General features: G+C 40.3%; 1 protein-coding gene across 50 annotated transcripts in view; it reads left to right on the forward strand.

Annotated features, from left to right (window-relative positions):
• The window catches only part of SRRM1 (serine and arginine repetitive matrix 1), a 38643-nt gene extending 20297 nt beyond the window's left edge, over positions 1-18346 (forward strand). For 26 of the 50 annotated variants that reach the window (XM_021095578.2, XM_084963324.1, XM_021095586.2 and 23 more), the window contains 7 exons: positions 2588-2732; positions 3078-3119; positions 8121-8231; positions 8985-9449; positions 10144-10339; positions 12462-12671; positions 13821-18346. In XM_021095578.2, the coding sequence (XP_020951237.1) occupies positions 2588-2732; positions 3078-3119; positions 8121-8231; positions 8985-9449; positions 10144-10339; positions 12462-12671; positions 13821-13925 (1274 nt within the window). In that variant the 3' untranslated portion in view covers positions 13926-18346. The remainder of the gene's footprint in view (positions 1-2587; positions 2733-3077; positions 3120-8120; positions 8232-8984; positions 9450-10143; positions 10340-12461; positions 12672-13820) is intronic. The other 24 variants (XM_021095580.2, XM_021095584.2, XM_084963329.1 and 21 more) reach the window with 1 other exon arrangement.
• The last annotated feature ends 3292 nt before the right edge of the window (positions 18347-21638 follow it).

The following is a 21638-nucleotide window of genomic DNA, read 5'->3' on the forward strand; positions in this document are numbered from 1 at the left end:
CGTCTGTTCTGCAAAGAAGATCAGTCTGTCCTTTTTTCAGATTCCACATGTCAGTGAAAGCATTTGATGTTGGTGTCTCATTGTATGGCTGACTTCACTTAGCATGATAATTTCTAGGTCCATCTATGTTGCTAAAAATGCTGATATTTCGTTCCTTTTAATGGCTGAGTAATATTCCATTGTGTGTATGTACCACATCTTGATCCACTCCTCTGTCGGTAGACATTTAGGTTGTTTCCATGTCTTGGCTATTGTAAATAGTGCTGCAATGAACATCGGAGTACATGTGTCTTTGCGAGTCATGGTTTTCTCTGGATAGATGCCCAGGAGTGGGATTGCTGGATCAAATCATAGTTTTATTTTTAGTGTTCTGAGGAATCGCCATACTGTTTTCCACAGTGGTTGCACCAATTTACAATCCCACCAACAGTGTACTAGGGTTCCTTTTCCTCCACATCCTCTCCAGCACTTAAGTGTTTGTAGACTTTGATGATGGCCATTCTGGCTGGTGTAAGGTGGTACCTCATAGTGGTTTTGCCTTGCATTTCTCTAATAATGAGTGATGTTGAACATCTTTTCATGTGTTTTTTGGCCATATGTATGTCTTTGGAGAGCTGTCTGTTTAGATCTTCTGTCCATTTTTTGATAGGGTTTTTTGTTTTTTTTTGGTATGGAGCTGCAGAAGGTGTTTATAAATTTTGGAGATTAATCCCTTGTCAGTTGATTCATTTGCAAAGATTTTCTCCCATTCTGTGGGGTGTCTTTTCGTTTTGTTTAGGGTTTCCTTTGCTGTGTGCACAGCTTTTTGAACCATAAATCCTGATTTTATTAGCTCAATTGATATTCGTGCCTGAGTCTAGGCAGTACTTTTCATTTATAAAATGGGAATCAAAGCATCCCACAGTGGCATTAAATCAGTTAAAAGCTATACTGCTTTTGCAGCTCTTTATGAGTGTGTGGGCACACGCGTGTGCTGCACTCAGGGCACACAGAAGTTCCCCGGCCAGGAATTGAACTTGTACCACAGCAGTGACAAGACTGGATCCTTGACCCAGTAAGCCACCAGGGAACTCCCTTCCCCCCTTTAAATAGTTCCTTGAATTTTAATTTTACCACTCTTTCCATGAACTGGTTTATAGTTGTATGACTTTAAATAAGAGATGCCTTCTGGAATATAAATATTTTCAAAAAGCTTTTTAAAAAATGTCATTACATCAGCGCTCTGGAAAATAATTAAAATTGACTGAAAATGTTTTCTGTTGCCTTGAAATCCAAAAAAAATCAAAATGAACTTGTATTTATTAGTAAGGTAAAATATCAACTAAGCAAATTAAACAGTGATTTTTACTTTTGGTTATTTAATATAATCTTACATGAAGTATAATGAAATACACATTTTTCTGTGCTCTTTAAAAAAGTAAATGACTAATCCTTAAAGATTATATTTAAAAACTATTACCCAAAAAAGTACCTGTATTTATAGTTTAAGGAATCTCTAAAGGGAACTTGTTGAAGATGATGTTAGTTGTGGAAATGTTTGAAAATGCATATAAGTTTTGGACATTGGGTTGTTGGGACTTGTTATTTTAACTTAAGGAAACCATATGCAAACAGCCTTTTTCTCTTTACAGTCCTAGATTGCTACCAGGGCTGTAGGAAATTTCACATGCATTTTGTATGTTTAATAAATGATTGGGATATGGAAGTAAATTATTTAAACCCTAGTAAGAATTTCAGTAGCCTTAAAAGTACATAGAGTGGATTTCTTTGGTGGCTCAGTGGGTTAGGGATCTGGCATTGTCACTGCTGTGTTGGACATTCAATCCCCAGGCCAGAAACTTCTGCGTACCACAGGCGTGGCCAAAAGTATAAGTGCATAGAATAATAAGAATTAATAGCAGAGTTCCATTGTGGCCCAGAAGTTCCCACTGTGGCCCAGCCATAATGAACCTGACTAGTATCCATGGCGATTTGGGTTTGGTCCCTGGCCTTGCTCAGTGGGTTAAGGATCTGGCATTGCTGTGGCCAGCAGCTGCAGCTCCAATTCGACCCTAGTCTGGGGAACTTCCATATGTCACAGATACGGTCCTAAAAAAAAAAAAAAAAAAAAAAAGGAAGAAGAAGAAGAATTAAGTAATTGTACCTGTTGTTTTTTTTTTTTGTTTTTTATGTACCTGTTGTTTTTTTAAAACAATTTTTCATTGTTGTTTTAGGCCACATCCACAACAGGTGAAAGTTCCTGGGTGAGGGATTGAACCCCTGTCACAGCAGTGACCATGCTGGATCTGTAACCCACTGAGCCACCAGGGAAATCCTTGAGATGCTTTTGAAGCTGTACTTAGTTATTTGGAAAATTGTTAAAATTCTTAGGGACCCTTGTGTCTTGTTGGATTGTGCTGTGGAAATGATTTGTATAACTTAATTATATAATAGTAAGGATGTGTATTGTTCAGAACTGATGGCTTGTGTATGTGCTTGCTAATGTTAGTGGACTCGATTTGCTAACTTAGATATTCTGCTTAGATTCAGAAAACTAGATTCTTAAGCATAGACCTAATGTTAATTTTTATTTATTGTATGGTTGTAGATTCTGGCTCCTCCTCTTCCTCAGAAGACGAGCGACCCAAAAGGTCCCACGTGAAGAATGGTGAGGTTGGCAGGCGGCGGAGACATACCCCTTCCCGGAGTGCCTCTCCATCACCTCGAAAGCGCCAGAAAGAGACTTCCCCTCGGTAATGTCTTGGTGTTCTGCAGTTGTGATAAAACTTATGGGATGGGCTATGGGCTTGTTTAGAATTTGGTAACTTCTTCATTTCAGGGACCCACAATAAGAGATAGTCAGATTTGGGGGTATTTGGGTTTTCTTTGTTCAGTGGTCATTACTATTTAATGAAAGCCTAGTAACTTTTGTATGTGTGCATGACTAGAACAGACCAGTTAAATCATAGCATTAACTTCTGACCATCTTTGAACATGTTTTAAAAAAGAAAAATCTCCATTAGTGATACCTAACACCATTAAAGTGATTAATTTGGTGAATGGAATTCTTGACACTTGTTTTTCTCCACTGCTCTCAGGATGCAGATGGGAAAGCGATGGCAATCGCCAATGACCAAAAGGTTGGTTAGACACTATTTTGTAAATTAGGGTTACATGTGAAAGTTTTAGTGACTTAATTTACTGTTTAGGTAACATCCCATTCCTAGATGTATAGTGGAGAAGTTCCTTACTTGTTCTTGGTTTGATTTTCTTTCTTTTTCTTTTTTCTGTTTTTCTCTTTTCTTTCTCTTCCTTTTTTTGCCTGAGGCTTGATACTGTATCTCAGTTCCCAGACCAGGGATTGAACCTGGACCACAGCATAAAAGCGCTGAGTCCTAACCACTAGACCCCCAGGGAACTCCCTTGATTAGATTTCCTTACACATCAGATTAATGATAGAAGTGTATACACAGTGTTCATTTCAGAGCATCATTTGAATTTAGATCAAGAGATTGGATAATAATAGCTTCTTAGATTTAGTGGGGAGGTACTTTGTGGTCACTTTAGGGAAGACAAGGAAACTTGAGAGAGATATTTAGAAGATAAAAATGATTGTAGGGCTTTGGCCCTATTTAATTTCCTATGGTAGAAAGGTAGGTTGCATATCCTATGGAAGCTTTTTTGATCATCAGTGTCTTTGTGACCATAAAGCTTTAACATTTTAGAACTGGGTGATACACAGAAATCTCTAATTTAGGCATATCTCGTAAGTGAGAAAATGGGCCCAGAAGTAGTAAAGTGAGTTTCTTAGGGTTACAGAGTGACAAAGCTGTATCTTAGACCTGTGCCATTTACATACCATTTCACTGTCTTTGTTAGTCTTCTGCCTTGTGGGTCTTTGCTGCCACTAAATTTCTTAAGCGTTTATCCTTCCTGAAACATCACATTGCCCTATTTATAGCTCAGTTTTTGAAGTTGTGTTGTTTTTTAGATAGTCTCACTAATAAGTGTTTTCTTGGAAAGGTTCTTTTGGAATCAGTTGGCAATGTTTATGATGGAACAAAGCAGTGTGTTTGCTGTGGAAGTAACTTACTTGACAATAAAAAATTAAAACCTTTTTAAAAATTTCGATGCAAAGGTATTCTGTTCCCAGGTGTAATTATCCCTTGCTTTGGCAAAAGTGGTAATACAACAGCTAAAAAGTCTTTACAAAATCAGGTTAGTGGTTAACATTTCTTCTCTTTTTCCCCCTAGTATAGTTAATGATGCTGGGAATTGCCCCAGGTATCTAGGATTTAGAGATGGGAGGAGGAATTATTTGAAATCATACTTTAGTATTTATTGTATTTTTCTTAAAGAAAGTACAGTCTGGCTTTGAATATTTCATATATTAAGTTTGAAGGTTGAAAAACAACATTTTGGGTATTGAACACTCGTTCCCTAACAGCTAAAAGGCATACTGATCATACTTAAAGAGGCAGTTGTTGAATCTGTAACTTCTTGTCTTCATTTACCATTACTAGTAAAGCGAGGTTTTTCTTTTTTTTTTTTTTTTTAATTGGTGCTTTTTTTTTTTTTTTTTTGTCTTTTTTTGTCTTTTTGTCTTTTCTAGGGCCCCACTCTCGGCATATGGAGGTTCCCAGGCTAGGGGTCCAATTGTAGCTATAGCCAAGGGCCTATTCCAGAGCCACAACAACGTGGGATCTGACCGTGTCTGCGACCTACACCACAGCTCACGGCAACGCCAGATCCTCAACCCACTGAGCAAGGCCAGGGATCAAATCTGCAACCTTATGGTTCCTAGTCAGATTCATTAACCACTGAGCCACGACAGGAACTCCTGAAGTGAGGTTTTTCTGAAGAGATCTCTTCAGCGATAGCACCTATCTCATTCTGATAAGACTTGTCTATTCCTACATACTCCAGGGAGGATGGCTACTTGATGTATTCAGGCTTATTGAAACTGGTTCTTGAACAATTTGGGTGGCAGACTTATACATACAGTTGAGGGCTTGAGTTGAAAGTAGATAACTAGAAAATATTTACCCCCTTTTTTTAAAACCCCTGAACTGTGTGCCTTTTCAGCTCAGGTAAGAACCTGTAGCCTTCAGGTCGTAGAGCCACTGGGTGTCAAGATTCTAGTTATGGGAGTTCCCGTCGTGGCTCAGTGGTTAACCAATCCGACTAGGAACCATGAGGTTGCAGGTTCGATCCCTGGCCTTACTCAGTGGGTTAAGGATCCAGCGTTGCCGTGAGCTGTGGTGTAGGTTGCAGACGCAGCTCGGATCCCGAGTTGCTGTGGACGTGGTGTGGGCCAGCAGCTACAGCTCAGATTTGACCCCTAGCCTGGGAACCTCCATATGCTGCCGGAGTGGCTCAAGAAATGGCAAAAAGACAAAGAAAGAAAGAAAGAAAGATGACTTATGCTTAAAAAAAAAAAAAAAACTAGTTACAAATGATTTTTCTTATGTAGTTCCTTAAGTATGCTAGTTTGGTTATGGTTTTATTTGTTCTCATTCTCTTGTGGTTATTTTTCTCACATGGAAACCTAGGACATTGAAAGTTATCACTGAAAGGGACCTTTTAGTTATGTAAATAGGCCTTTCATTTTACAAATGAAACTGAAGCACAGTATAAGTATCTCAGGTCATTAGAGTTTCATAATAGATTCTAACCTAAGCCCTCTTGTTTAATGAGATATTTTGAAAAGAAGCCACATATTCAACAGTAAGAGCCTCTTACGCTATTATACATACTGATAACACATTGGGAGTTCTACTTTCTATCATCTCATTCTCAGAGTTTGTGAGCGTAAACCTTTTTCTTCTTTTTGAATCAAAACCCAAATGACTTTTCTCATTTGAACTCTTCGTTACCTATTGACTACAGTACTGTGGTCCATCTTGTTTCTCTAGGTTGTGTAATTCTCAGATTAGCCCTGCTAGTAAAGTAACTTCTCCTTTACTGTTCTTTCTTGTAATTAATAGTTTGGTGGTCTACGTTTTGTCTAAAGTTTATCTGTCTTGATATATTGCTTTTTTTAGTTTTTATTTTAAATCTGTTCAAAGTGAAGTCTTCATCCTTACAAGGCATAAGCAGAGTTATTAATGAATTTGAGAGGTTTCATTTTTCTTGTAACAGAACTGTTCTTAGTTTTAATGAGGAATCAAGACCAGTAAGCTTGAGTTCCTATTGTGGCTCAGCGGATTAAGAATCCAGCTAGCGTCCATGAAGATAGGGTTGGGGTTCGATCCCTGGCCTTGCTCAGTGGATTAAGGATCCGGTGTTGCCATGAACTGTCGTGTAGGTCGAAGATGTGGCTCAGATCTGGTGTTGCTGTGGCTGTGGTGTAAGCCGGCCGCTGAGGTTCCTAGCTTGGGAACCTCTGTATGCCACAGGTGCAGCCCTAAAAAAGACAAGTAAACTTTAGAGAATGTTTCCAGGTTCACAGGAAACATCAATCCTTTACTGGACAAGAAATTAAGAACTAATTATAGTTGACCCTTGAACAGTCTGCTTTTGAACATGCAAGTCCACGTAGACGTGATTTTTTTTTTTCCCCAATAAATGCATATTGTGGTATATGCTACATGATCCTTGGTTGGTTGAGTCTGCTAGTGCAGAATCTGGATACAGAGGGTCAACTCTAAAGTTGTTTGGAGGTTTTCAACTGCACATATTCAGTGCTGGTAACTACCTGCCCTCTTGCACCCACATAGGCATTGTTAAAGGGTCAGTTGTACAATATTTGACTACTTTGAATACACAAATTTAGCTAACAGATGGCAAACTGACTTGGTATTTGAGTCTACTGGGAGACTGTTAGAACTTAGAGTGTAGTTGGTTTATCATATATTTCATGTGTGCTTTTTGTGTTAACAGCTCAGAATTAAGGTCTGTGAGTTTTATCTATATTTTAACCACTTTGTCCCCAATGATGTTGTCATTGCTCAGACAGTTTGGTCCTTTGTATTTAGGGTAGTGTTTTTAGTTAATACTGTGCAACTCAACCCGTGGGAATATATCAAAAAGAACAAAAATCAATAATTTGTAGCAGTAATACCCAGATTTGGAGCCTTAAAACCACTGATGACTTTAAATTTTAAATTTCTGTATTACAACATTGTATTTTTCTAGGCTTTAAAGCAGTTGTTCCTAACAAGGAATCAATCACCTGGAGAATGCTTTTATCATATATCAGCTTGGTGTTGACATTGTGGCTCAGTGGTAACAACCTGACTAGTATCCATGAGGGTGTGGGTTTGATCCCTGTCCCCACTCAATTGATTAAAGATCTGGGGTTGCTATGAGCAGTGGTGTAGGTTGTAGATGCAGCCTGGGTCTGGCATTGCTGTGGCTGTGGTGTATGCCAGGAGCTGCAGCTCTGATTCGACCCCTAGCCTAGGAACTTCCATATGCAGCACATGTGGCCCTAAAAAGACCAAAAAAAAAAAAAAAAAGAATATGTACCACTAGACCATAGCCCAGACTTAGTGAACACAAAGTTAAAATAAGCTTTGAAGCTTTTCTTTTTCTTTTGTCTTTTTAGGGCGACACCTAAAGCTTATGGAGGTTCCCAGGTTAGGGATCAAATCTGAGCTGCAGCTGCCAGCCTGTACCACAGCCAGAGCAACATGGGATCCAAGTCACATCTGTGACCTACACTACAGCTCACAGCCACGCCAGATCCTTAACCCACTGAGCGAGGCCAGGGAGCAAACCTTCTTCCTTGTGGATACTGGTCAGATTTGTTTCCGCTGAGCCACCAAGAGAACTCCCCCAGCTGTTTCTGCTGAACATTACAATTGAAAAGCAGTGCTCTAAGGCAGTATTTTCAACTTTTTTCACTTTCTTTCATGTTAAGAATGTTTTATATCATGACCCAGACTGCATATTTACGTACTGAAACAAGTTTCACAAGACAAAAATTATTGCCCTTGACACAAGTAAATCACTTTATTTATTTACTTATAAATTCTGTTCCGTACCCAGGGCCTTGACTACACTAGTTTGTATAAGACTGCTCTGAGGGAGAGAATGACAGTTGCTGCACTTTGGGGTAACAGTGGTTGAAACTAAATTATCTTGACCCCTCAATTATAAATGCTGCTGACTCTGAATCAACTGTTTTTTTGGTTTAGTGGTAGACGGAGGAGAAGTCCTTCCCCACCACCCACCAGAAGGCGACGTTCTCCCTCTCCTGCTCCTCCACCTCGACGACGCAGGTCTCCCACGCCACCACCACGACGAAGGTACTTTATTGGAAATGCTAGTAGGGCAACTTTTAATCTTTGTGATTGAAATATTTTATGTGAGTTGCATTGCTTACCTGTTTACAAAGTACATCGTTCTACAGTTCCATTTATATGAATAATGGATCCTTAACCCAGTGAGCGAGGCCAGGGATCGAACCCACAACCTCATGGTTCCTAGTCTGATTTGTTTCCACTGCGGCAAGACGGGAACTCCTGTGCTGAATGACTTTCGACAAACTTGAATTCAGTTTGAACTAAAATTTCACAATTAACCAGAATGCCCTGTTTGTAGTCATCTAGCATAAATAGGAATTTACTAAGAGTTTTGTTTTGTTTTGTTTTAACCTTAAATGAAAGTGAAGGTATTGCATTTCCACTGGGAATTCTGTTTGTCTAGTGCTGTGAGTGCATAGTTTTCTTTGCATTATATTTCTTTAGTTTCTTGGACTTCTCAGCTTAATGTTTGTGGGGTTTTTTGGTTTTGTTTCATTTCGTTTTGTTTTTGCCTTTTAGGGCCGCACTTGGGGTATATGGAGGTTCCCAGGCTAGGGGTCAAATCTCAGCTATAGCTGCCAGCCTGTACCACAGCCACAGCAATGGGGATCCGAGCCAAGTCTGTGACCTATACCATAGCCGATCCTTAACCCACTGATAGAGGCCAGGGCTTGAACCTGCGTTCTCATGGATGCTAGTCAGATTCAACTAACCACTGAGCCACAACGGGAACTCCTAATGTTGTTTTTTTCCTAGGACTCCTTCTCCTCCCCCACGTCGACGCTCACCTTCCCCAAGAAGATACTCTCCTCCAATACAGAGGAGATACTCTCCTTCTCCACCTCCAAAGAGAAGAACAGCGTCACCCCCTCCTCCCCCTAAACGAAGGGCATCACCATCTCCGCCACCAAAGCGTCGGGTCTCCCATTCGCCACCTCCCAAACAAAGAAGCTCCCCAGTCACTAAGAGACGTTCACCTTCATTGTCATCAAAGCATAGGAAAGGGCCTTCCCCAAGCCGGTCTACCCGGGAAGCCCGGTCACCACAACCAAACAAACGGCATTCGCCCTCACCACGGCCTCGAGCTCCGCAGACTTGCTCAAGTCCTCCGCCTGCTCGAAGAGGAGCATCGTCATCACCCCAAAGAAGGCAGTCCCCATCTCCAAGTTCTAGGCCCATTAGGAGAGTCTCCAGGACTCCGGAACCCAAAAAGACAAAAAAGTAAAAATATTTTATGCTTTTTTTGGTTAGGAACACTTTTAACCTGTGTAGTTCTTCATGTTTAGAAGCTTCCCACCCCCTGTTTACTGGGAAGTCACATAAAAGAATAGCTGTGAATACAAATGTTTAAGGCACTGAGTACTGCTGTTTGTTTCATAGATTCTTTTCTGTTTTTTTTTTTTTTTTTTTTCTTAGTTTTTTAAAGTATAGTTGATTTATACTGTTTTGTCAAGTTTTGTTGTACAGCAAAGCAACCTAGTCGCACACATTTCCCTGTGCTGGACCTTCTTTTCAGTTTTAAATGTCATAGAATTTTACTTGGATCTCAGAGGTAGCAAGTTTATTGAGGATTGTGCTTCCAAACCTAGCTTTGAAGTGATACGTAGCATATTTCTTTCATGTCTATGTAAGACCGATGAAAGCAGTCTTAAATAGGAGCTGGCATTCCTCATTTCATACAGGAAGGATCATTAACAGAATAGATAGGGCATTGTGGGACTTGAGCTACTCTCCAGCAGTCTTAGATGATACAAATTCGTTAGGTATTAGTATAGACAACCAGCAAACTAAGTGCTATAAAATATTTAAAATTTAGATCCGGTTTTTAATGGTAGTTGGTCTTTTTCTCTTAAGAAAGAAGGATATCTTTTTGGACAGTAACTTTTATTTTTTCCTTTTTTTTTCCTTTTTTTAGAGTTGCCTCACCAAGCCCTCAGTCAGTAAGGAGGGTCTCATCTTCTCGATCTGTCTCGGGATCTCCTGAGCCAGCAGCTAAAAAACCCCCAGCACCTCCATCTCCTGTCCAGTCTCAGTCACCTTCTACCAACTGGTCACCAGCAGTACCAGTCAAAAAGGCTAAAAGCCCGACACCAAGCCCATCACCGGCAAGGGTATGTCTGCCCTGTTTGAGCATCCTTTATAATTGTACATGGTCACTTTGAAGGAGAGAATTTGTCTTTTATGGTTCAGAGCACCCACGGCATGTGGAAGTCCTGGGCCAGGGATGAAACCCATGCCATATAGCAGCAGCAATGCCAGATCCTTAACCCACTGAGCCACGATGGACTTCAAAAGGAGGCACAAAATAAGTGGTAGTGGTTATTTCATAGTCCATGCTCAATACTCTAGACATCCATTAATTTGCAGTATGTCTAATCCTATTATATTAAATTCTATAATCTTGTTGGTCAAGATTGGACTATGTAGAAAATTTAGGAAAAAAACAGGGAAAAATATCCATGAATCTATTATGTTGGGAGAAAATAGCTTGGCATTTTTGCTGTTTTCTCTGGTGTTTGAAAGGTTTTAGGATAGTTATGATCAGGCAGTAAGTTTTGATCTTAGATCATGTCCATCAGTATGATTCCATTTTTATAAAGGACAGAGTTCCCACTGTGATGCAGTGAGATTGGCGGTGTCTCTGCAGCACCAGGACAAAGGTTCAATTCCTGGCCCAGCACAGTGGGTTAAAAGATCTGGCATTGCCAGTTGTCACAACTGTGGCTCAGATGTGATCCTGGGAACTTAATATGTCGTGGGGCAGCCAAAAAAAAAAGAAGACCCTTTTTATAAAGGAAAGGTATGTCGCAAGAGGGATACCAACAGTGGTTACATGTTAGGAGAATGATGAGTGATTTTAATTTTTCTTCTTCACATTTTAAGGCTCTGATTTTTCCTAACATGGAAATAAATTATTTCTTTCATAAAAAGAATCTTGCAGCTTATGAAATACTAGCTGGAATGGGAAGTACTTTATTGTCCCATGTAAGTCTTTGGCAAGCTAAGTAAATAAGAATGACATGTTTGTTTCTACATTGTCATGTTTAAATATCATTGGGATATTAAAATATCAGCTTAAGTTGTTTTCCTTTCTTTGTGAGTCATTAATCATGGCAGGTTCCATGTATTGTGTAAAATCAATGGTTAGTTGTTCATCTTAATAGGGTTGAATTATTGTGCAAACTAACTGAAAGGGTTGAGGAATTTTAAGTAATTGCTTAGAAATGTGAGATTTAAAAATTACAGACCTGGGGTTCCTGTTGTGGCGCAGTGGAAACAAATCCGACTAGGAACCTTGAGGTTGCGGGTTCGATCCCTGGCCTCGCTCAGTAAGGAGCTGGCATTGCTGTGAGCTGTGGTGTGGGTCGCAGGTGCAGCTCACATCCTGGGTTGCTTTGGCTGTGGTGTAGGCTGGTAGCTGTAGCCCCGATTGGATCCCTAGCCTGGGAACCTCCATATGCCGTGGGTGCAGCCCTAAAAAGCAAAAAAAAAAAAGATTAAAAAAAAAAAAAGATAAAAATTACAGGCTAGGTTTAATTATAGCAGAGCCTACCCTTTGCATGAACTTGGAATACATATATAATGAAGAATAAACCACCTGCATTCTAGAGATAGATCAGATGGTGACTAGAGATGTGGCTTTCACACAACCTTGTATTTAGGATAATAGTTACTTATTAAAAGCCTACATGTTGTGCTGGTATTATGGGTAATTTAAATATATTCCTATTTAATTCTCATAACAGCTCTGTCAAGGATTATTATAGCTATTTTGGGTTGACAGGCCTCAGAACAAGTGAAGCAATTTATCTGAGGGCAAATAGTTTAATAGCTTCAGAAATCAGAATTTAACTGAGACCTTGTCGAGTTTTCTTCCTTCTGTTGTACATGGTGCTTTTACATCTGAGGTTAGACCCTGCCTCATGTCAGACTTGGGCTACCTTGTGGTTAGGAGACATGGTTTAATGTGAAGTAAGTTCAGGATATTTTTTTAAATATCATTTACTTTCAAGGTCCATTTCAACTCTTAGAAGTCTTTGATTTCAGCAATAGTTCCCGTCTTTAGGAATACTTTTCTTAGTGGAGGTTAGCCCTGGGCTGTCTTTCCCCGTGAAGCAGTATGAAATCCTGAGATTAGTCCAGTTGGTTATTCCCCTGAGGAAATGAAATGTTTAATTGGATGGAATTCTAATCATGTTGATGGTATTTCTTTTGTTTTTCTGGGATTTCTAGAATTCAGACCCAGAAGGAGGTGGAAAGAAAAAGAAAAAAAAGAAGGATAAGAAACATAAAAAGGATAAGAAGCACAAGAAGCATAAAAAACACAAGAAGGAAAAGGCTGTGGCTGCAGCCGCTGCAGCTGCTGTGACCCCTACAGCCATTGCTGCTCCCACAACCACATCAGCACAGGAAGAACCGGAGGCAGAGCCAGAGCCTAAGAAGGTGCTTATGGATACTGTCTTAATTTTATACAAATTGCTAAATTAATTCAGTTTGGAGAAGTAGCTCAGTAATTTTTTCTGGTAATTGGATGTCCAGCTGTTCGGTTCTCTTCTGACTCATTTCTCCATGACTACCTGCCAAGAACTAGAATTTGCTAAGGCTTCAGATAAGAATAAAAATGGCAGGAGTTCCTATTGTGGTTCATTTAGCAAGTTAAGAACCTGACTCATATTCATGAAGATAAGGGTTTGATCCTTGGCCTCACTCATTGGGTTAAGGATCTGACCTTGCTGCAAGCTGTGATGTAGGTAACAGACATGGCCTGGATATGGTGTTGCTGTAGGCTGGCTGCTGCAGCTCCAGTTCGACCCCTAGCCTGGGAACTTCTATGTGCCACAGGCCTAAAGACACCCCCCTCCCCCACAAAAAGAATTTTGGTCTTTATCAGAGAAAAGTGAGTTTACAAACTAACGTCAAAAAATAAGATGTCAGGGAGTTCCTGTCATGGCTCAGTGGTTAATGAATCCGACTAGGAACCATGAGGTTGTGGGTTCGATCCCTGGCCTTGCTCAGTGGGTTAAGGATCCGGCGTTGCCATGAGCTGTGGTGTGGGTTGCAGATGCGGCTCAGATCCCGCGTTGCTGTGGCTCTGGTGTAGGCCGGTGGCTACAGCTCCGATTCAATCCCTAGCCTGGGAACCTCCATATGCTTCGGGAGTGGCCCTAGAAAAGGCAAAAAGACCAAAAAAAAAAAAAAAAAAAGTCAGATATTGATCTGTATCAACCATTGCTTGGTTGCTGATAGGCAGGTTATACCTGTTCTTTTTTGGGGGGCTGCGCCTGTGGCATATGGAAGTTCCTAGGCCAGGGATCACATCTGAGCCGCAGTTGCTACATATGCCACAGATATGGCCCTAGAAAGGGAGGGGAAAATACAAAAGGCCTTATGTATATTTCTAAAAAGAGCTTTGAGATAATTAAATATAAATACACCATATAATTCACCCATTTAAAGTATATAATTAAATGATTTCTTTTTAGTATATCCATAGAGTTGTGCAGCCATCGTGACAGTATTATTCTTCTCTGTACTCAGCATTTTCCACCAGTATCTCAAGGTTTGATGATACAACTTTTCTGTTTTTTTTAGGAGACTGAAAGTGAGGCCGAAGATAACCTTGATGACTTAGAAAAGCACCTGCGCGAAAAGGCCCTGAGATCAATGCGGAAGGCTCAAGTGTCCCCACAGTCCTAGGTGGAAATGTTTGTTATGATGTAAATTTTATTTGGTTTGTACGCAATTCAATTTCAAAATTGCTAAAATGTGTTTGAGCTTTAGACTATAACATTTGTTGTAATAATTGCTAGGTTGAAGTTCACCATGTTAAAAAAAAAAAAAAAAAAAAAAGGGCATGGATTTACATTGCAAAAGGTGTCCACAGTGTATTAGTGACATTCTTTCATTGACAGCTGACATAAATTCATTTAGAGTGAAATATTTTAAGCCAAAAAGAAAAAGATCCCCTTTTTAAAAAAGGGGGTTTAAATACTGTTGGCATTCTTATGGTTCCTTTAAATGCCTCTGGCTCTTCCCAGAGGTTTTTCTTTCTATATACTTTTCCTTTCTTTTTTTTTTTTTTTTTTTTTTTCTCCTTCTTCTCATTTGAGTCTTAGCACCCATTTAAGTTATGATGCTTCCAACCTTGTATGGTTTGCGAGCTTGCCCAGAAATAAGACCACTGTTGAATTACCACAAAAGTATAAATGAATATTTTAATGCCACAATCTTTCCTGTTGCCTGTGGAGTCTCTGCTGAACTTAATCAGGATTCGAGCTCTAGAATGAGACAGAAAATGAAAGCATGTTGTTTGCCAGGACACTGTGGGTTTATACTGATGTGTAACAAGTTGATTTGGAACACTGGAATTTCATTTTTTTTTTTTTTTTTTTTTTTTTTTTTTTTTTTGTAAAGGCAATTATCTAGTCCCAGGAAGGATCCTTCAGTTATATAAAATTTTGATTTATGAAATGTCATGGCTCCATTCATAATTTTGTCTTGTTCTTCCGATTGGTATATACAACTTTCAGAGCTCTTGTATTTGGAAAGCTGGAAGGGCCCAGACTTTGAAATAGTGTCTTGTTTTCACTGTTTTGTTTTGTTTTTTTTTTTGTTTTTGTTTTTGTTTTTTAAACTAAAGCTATATAAAGCTTGTGGATTAAACAGAATAAATTTCTAAATTTAAAAATACTGGCCACTCACTTTTACTTACCCATCTCAATATTGCAGGAAACATAACTTTGAAATCTTACAGTGCCTATATTTTTACCTCCTTGGCACCTTTGGCACAGTGAGGATTGGGCAAAGGAAATACAAGGTGATGAAATTGTCTTACCGTCTTTGTTTTAATAATTAATATGATAAGTGTTTTGAAGGGAAGGTGCACAGTGAGATTGAAACATGTATTATGGGCAGGGCAGGTCAGCTGGGCATAGAACAGAGTATTAGGCAGAGCAGGCAGTATCTTTGTACCCCACAAGGCAGAAGGAGCTCAGCACATTCCAGAAAGTTAATGAAGACTGATGACTGGAGCAACCCCTTTGTATCAGGCGCGCGTGTGTGTGTGTGTGTGTGTGTGTGTGAGAGAGAGAGAGAGAGAGAGAGAGACACCTTTGGCTCTATGCAGGTAATTTTTGCATTTAAGATTTTAGCAGAGCAATGTAATTTGAGGAAACTTGGGAGTTGATAACATTGTACAAGATAGAACAGCAATATTTATATGAAAGAAGTAAAGTAATTTTTGACAAGTGAATCTAAGCTTAGCAGGTTGACATGAGAAACTAATTTGATTTATAATTTTCTGGCAGCTGAAGCAAAGAGAGGGAGAATGTCCACATCTTAATTTTAGGAAAACGCAGTGGGAAGTTTTATTTTTATTTTTATTTTTTTTTTATTTTTATTTTTTATTTTTTTTAACCTAAAGGACATGGGCATATCAGGGCTGTTTTTACAGCTGGGTTTTTAGAGTGATTGATAACAAGGCCAAAAGCTCAATGAAGCTGCTTTAGTAGGGACTAAACTCAGGTATCTAGAGTGACTTCCCATGATTGATGATAGAATCTTAAATTTGTATGTAGCAACCTAAGGATTTTCAAAATCTTCCACATGACCCCCCCTTTCGATAATTCTGTGATGTTGGAAAGGCACAGATTATCAAGTTTCTAAGATGCTTGCTGCTGATTTACCCCTAAGAATATGATCAAACCAGTGAACATCAGTGGGATACTTGCATCTCTCTAGCCTTTCATTCAATTCTTTATTCACTTACCCATTTATTCAGTTGTATTCACTCTTCCACTTGATTAAACTTCTTGTTAAGGGTATCAGTAACTTATTTTGCCAAAATGAAGAATCAGTTCTCCATCCTTTACCAGCCCTCTTCCCAGGATTTGACTCAGTCATTCACTCCTTTGTCAAAACACTTCCCTGTCTTGGATTCTGAGTCAACACTGGTTTACCTTCTAGATGCAGCAACCCCTCCTACCTCATTGGCTTAGTTGTTCATTTATTTCTAGTGGATCCTTTCAGACATGAAGTGATGGAGTTTGTAGAGAAAGCCAATGTAGACCAAGAAAGATTAATTCATAGTCTTTTGTGTTTTTATTTATTTGTCTTTTTTGGCTGCCTCGTGGCACATGGGGTTTCCAGGCCAGGATCAGATCGAAGCTGCAGCTGGGACCTCTGCTGCGGCTGCAGCATTGCCAGGTCCTTTAATCCTCTGGCCAGGGATCAAACCTGTGTCCTGGCGCTGCCTAGATGCCACCGGTCCTATTGTGCCACAGCAGGAACTCCCCAAGTCTCTTGACTTTAAATGTTGTCTTTTTGTTGACATTTAATTGTGTTGATTTTAAATGTCATCTTTTTGTCTAGAATGGAATTTCTTTCCGTTCTAAATTTCCCCCTCACCTAGACCCCTGTCCAGCCATCTGGTTGATCTCTTCATTTGGACATCTAGAAGGCATACAGAATTGAACATGTCCTCTGATCTTACCCCTGTCTCATTTTGGTACCTGTCACTCATTTACTCAAAGTTGAGTTGATACTATCAATAGCAGTATGTCCACCCTCCAATACTTAATGCACACAAGATCATTCCATTCCCAGCAGCCTAAGTTAGATCATAGTACTGCCTAAAATCCTCAGATGCTCTTTTCTGCCTCAAGGTAAAAACCAAATTTCTTAACATGGCCTGCAAGACCCAGTAGCATCTGCTTTGGCATCTTCGTCTCCACTCCACAATTCGCTCAAGCCATACCTGCCTTCTTGCTTTTCCTTTCATCAGTCAAAGTTGAACTCTCACTCAGGGCCATTGTTTTCACTGTTCCCTCATCCTGGAAGGCATCTCCTCCCAATCTGGCTTGTTTCTTTTTTTTTCCAGAGAGGCCTCGTTAACTTCCTCCTCTCTATTTTCATCTGTAGCAATTATTGCTACCTGAAATGATAGATTTTTGGACCCTAGGAACTTGGTATTTATGACTATGTCCCTAGTACCTGGTACATTGTGGAAACACATGTACTTGATGTACAGAGGAATAATAAGTATACCTGATGTCATTGCCTCTACTTGCCAGGCCTACTAGCGTTTGAGTTAAAAAAGAAGACATAGTGATTGCTGCCCTTTATTTGCCTACTAGGGATAAAAACATGCAAACAACTGATTGGACAGAACATAGTGTCGAGTCTGATAGACCAAAGTTTCTACTGTAGCTTTCTACTCTGACCTTGGTCAAGTTGCTTGACCTCTAAGCTCTGCCATTTCCTCTCCTATAGAAGTTAAATGGTGGAATCTACCCCAGAGTTGTTATAGAGGATTTAAATGTGTTAGTTAATACAGGTAAAGCAATGGTAGTACAAAGTGAGGTTCCCATTTTCTTAGCTTATATAATTGTTTTAGTAACTATGGCAAATTTTAGTTAAGGTGTCTAGAAAGCATTTTATTTTAATTTTGCTTTTTAGGGCCATACCTGTGGGCCTATGAAGTTGCCAAGCTAGGGGTCAAATAGGAGCTGCAGCTGCCGGCCTACACCACAGCTCACAGCAACACTGGATCCTTAACCCACTGAGTGAGGCCAGGGATCGAACCCGTGTCCTCATGGATACTGGTTGGGTTCATAACCTGCTGAGCCGCAATGGAAACTCCTAAAAAGGATTTGAACCATCCATTCTATTGGTTTTTTGTTGTTGTTTTAGTAAAGCTCACCATTTTAAAGTGTGTAGTTCACTGGTACTTAATGTGTTTACAAGGTTATACAACCATCACCACTATCTATTGCAGAACGTTTTCATCACCCTAAAAAGAAACTGTGCCCATTAGCAGTCACTTCCATTCTCTCAGCAGTTCCATCAGCCCCAGTTCCTGGCACAACTACTTTCTGTCTATAGATTTGTCTATTCTGGACAGATATTTCATTGGAATCATACGATATGTGGCCTTTTGTGTGTGGCTTCTGTCATTTAACATGTGTTCATCCATGATACTTCATTTTTTTTTTAATTGCAAAGTGGTGTTCCCTTATGGATATACCAAATTTTGTTTATCCATTCATTAGTTGGACGTTTGAGCTGTTTCTACTTTCCAGCTATTATGAATAAAGCTGCTGTGAATATTTGCATATAAATTTTTGTGTGGACATAGATATTCTCTTGGGTATATATACCTAGCAATGGGAGGTTTCTGGGACATACAGTAACTCAACTTTTTAAGAAACAGACTATTTTCCAAAGCAGCTCCACCATCCTAACATTGTTACTGGTAGTGTATGAGGGTTATAATTTCTCCACACCCTTGCCAGCACTTGTTATCTGTCATTTTAATGATGACCCCCACAGTGTGAACTAGTATCTCATTGTTTGATTTGCATTTCCTTGATGGCTAATGTTGAGCATCTTTTCATGTGCCGACAGACTTCAGTGCCGTGTTTAGCTGATTTGAATTTGTATGAAAATATTTCTGAGGAGTTCCCATTGTGGCTCAGAGGTAATGAACCCGATTAGGATCCATGAGGATGCAGGTTCCATCCCTGGCCTTGCTCAGAAGGTTAAGGATTCGGTGTTAACATGAGCTGCAGTGTAGGTCACCGACGAGGCTCGGATCTAGTGTGGCTGTGGTTGTGGCGTAGGCCCACAGCTGTAACTCTTGATTTGACCCTCAGCCTGGGAACATCCGTATGCCAAATGTGCTGCTAAAAAAAAAAAGAAAAAGAAAAAAAAATCTGAAATTGTGGCTGTAGGGCTCTCAGAATTTCTGTAGGGTAGAGCTGATAAGGCTTTTGTAAAGTGCTTTGTAGAACTTTCATACCCATTGTGGAGGTTGGGGCCAGGGGACTATGGCCAAATAAAAATTTGTTCCCATTTTGTAAAGAGGATCATGAGACTCAGGGAGAGGGAGAGTGTGACTGACTTAAGGTAGGTCTAGGTTTGGGGTTTGTTTGTTTTCATGTCTTTATTTATTTATTTTTTAATTGTTATTTCCCCAATACAATTTTTTTTTTCTACTATACAGTATGGTGACCCAGTTACACATACATGTACACATATTTTCTCACATTATCATGCTCCATCATAAGTGACTAGACATAGTTCCCAGTGCTACACAGCAGGATCTCATTGCTAATCCATTCCAGAGGCAATAGTTTGCATCTATTAACCCCAAGCTCCCATTCCAACCCACTCCCTCCCCTTCCCCCTTTTTGTTTGTTTGTTTTGATTTTTGGCTGCACCTGTGACATATGGAAGTTCTCGTGTCAGGGATCAAATCCAAGCTGCAGTTGCGACCTATGTCACAGCTGCCGCAACGCCCACAATCCTTAACCCACTGCTCTGGGCTGGGGATCAAACCTATGCTGCCACAGAAACAATCCTGGATTTTTTTTTTTTTTTTTTTTTTTTTTTTGGTCTTTTTGCCATTTCTTGGGCCGCTCCTGTGGCATATGGAGGTTTTCAGGCTAGGGGTCCAATCGGAGCTGTAGCCCCCGGCCTACGCCAGAGCCACAGCAACGCAGGATCTGAGCCGCATCTGCAACCTACACCACAGCTCACAGCAATGCCGGATCCTTAACCCACTGAGCAAGGGCAGGGACCGAACCCGCAACTTCATGGTTCCTAGTCGGATTTGCTAACCACTGCGCCACGACGGGAACTCCCAATCCTGGATTCTTAACCCGCTATGCCACAGTGGGAACTTCAAGGTAGGTCTAGTTAATATTGTCCTTCCTGCCATCTGATAAACTCCGTTCTGTCTCTTTTTTTTAATTAAAAGATTTTTTTTGTCTTTTTGGTCTTTTTAGGCCATATGGAGGTTCCCAGGCTAGGGGTCTAGTTGGAGCTACAGCTGCCAGCCTACACCAGAGCCATAGCAACGCCAGATATGAGCCTTGTCTGCGATCTACACCACAGCTCACAGTGAGGCCAGATCCTTAACCCGCTGAGCAGGGCCGAACCCGCAACCTCATGGCTCCTAGTTGGATTCGTTTCCGCTGAGCCACACTGGGAGCGCCTGATAAACTCTATTCTCAATACATTTGTCTGGTATTAGAACAGAGTTAAAATAAATGGTGAATATAGAGACTGCCCAAAAATGTGGTTCTCGGAAAGGCATTGGAATTAAGGATGGAGCTTATTATTACCCTGAAAATATCAAAGTTTAGAAATTTGAAAGGCATTAATATTTTAAGGACCCAATTCTGCCCCTTCTCTGAAAGACCAGCTTTGAGTCCATAAGACTTTTCTGTCTTTTGAAAGCTTAAATAAGTAAATACAGTATTTTTCCTTTGAAAGACTCATCTTTGCTCATATCAGACATTGCCTTTTTGTTCTCAGGAACTCAATTATTGCTGTACTCTGAACTGATCTTCCATCCAAATCAGTTTTTAAAGGAAAGATAAATTGAGAGGATCTGGAATACAGGTTTTTCCAAAGCTCTTTGCAGAAACCTTCCACATTTGGCAATATGTAGGAAGCTGGTGGGCTTTCACATCATAAGGGGTTTTTGCTAAGATGCCCTTCTCTTTCAGGTGTATCAGGGGAGGAGGAGCTGATGTACTGATTCCCAAGAGTGGTGCCATTGATACCTCTCTTCAACTGGAAACTTCTTTAAGAAAGTGTATTGCAGATTGCAGGTTGAGACTCAGCAGTGAATTGTAAAATTGAATGTGTCAGGGGCAGGGCCAAGGGATGGGGAGTTCCCTGGTGGCTCAGCTGGTTAAGAATCCAGCATTGTCACAGCCGAGGCTTGAGTAGTGGCTTGGTGCAGGTTTAGCCTCTGGCCTGGGAACTTCCGCATACCTTGGGTATGGCCAAAAAAATGAAATAGTGAACTTGAATATGAATTACGTATAGTAGGTTATGCATTATTTCATGAAGTGAGTGTCTGTGTGCATATGTGTGTTTGTGTACTGGGTTACAATGTAAAATGTATTGTAATGTGATTGACAGTCAACAGAATGGAAAGCCACTACCTTACGGATCAGCTAGTCCAGCGGTTTTTACCCTGCCCTGAAGAGCCCCTGAGTGGAGGGAGTTATGATTAAGATTTTCTCTGTAGGATGGGGCCACGAGTAGCACTAGATCTTTGTTGAGGGATTGAGGATGATACAAGTAAATTTTGCAAGGGCTTTGTTCCTTTTTTTTTTTTTTTTTTTTGAGGGCCACAGCTGTGGCATATGGAGGTTCACAGACTAGGGGTCTAATCGGAGCTACAGCTGCAGGCCTATGCCACAGCCAAAACGCCAGATCCAAGCCGTGTCTGTGACCTACACCACAGCTCATGGCAACTCCAGATCCTTAACCCACTGAGCAGGGCCAGGAATTCAACCTCATCCTCACAGATGCTAGTCAGATTCGTTTCTGCTGAGCCATGATGGAATTCCCCGCCCCCCTTTTTTTTAAACTTTGATCTCTGTTGGATTCTGA

The sequence above is a fragment of the Sus scrofa genome, chromosome 6, assembly GCF_054392235.1.
Source record: "Sus scrofa isolate SSC_HxYL_T2T_F1_AM1 chromosome 6, Sscrofa_HxYL_maternal_Yorkshire_Landrace_v2.0, whole genome shotgun sequence".
Classification (NCBI taxonomy): Eukaryota; Metazoa; Chordata; class Mammalia; order Artiodactyla; family Suidae; genus Sus; species Sus scrofa.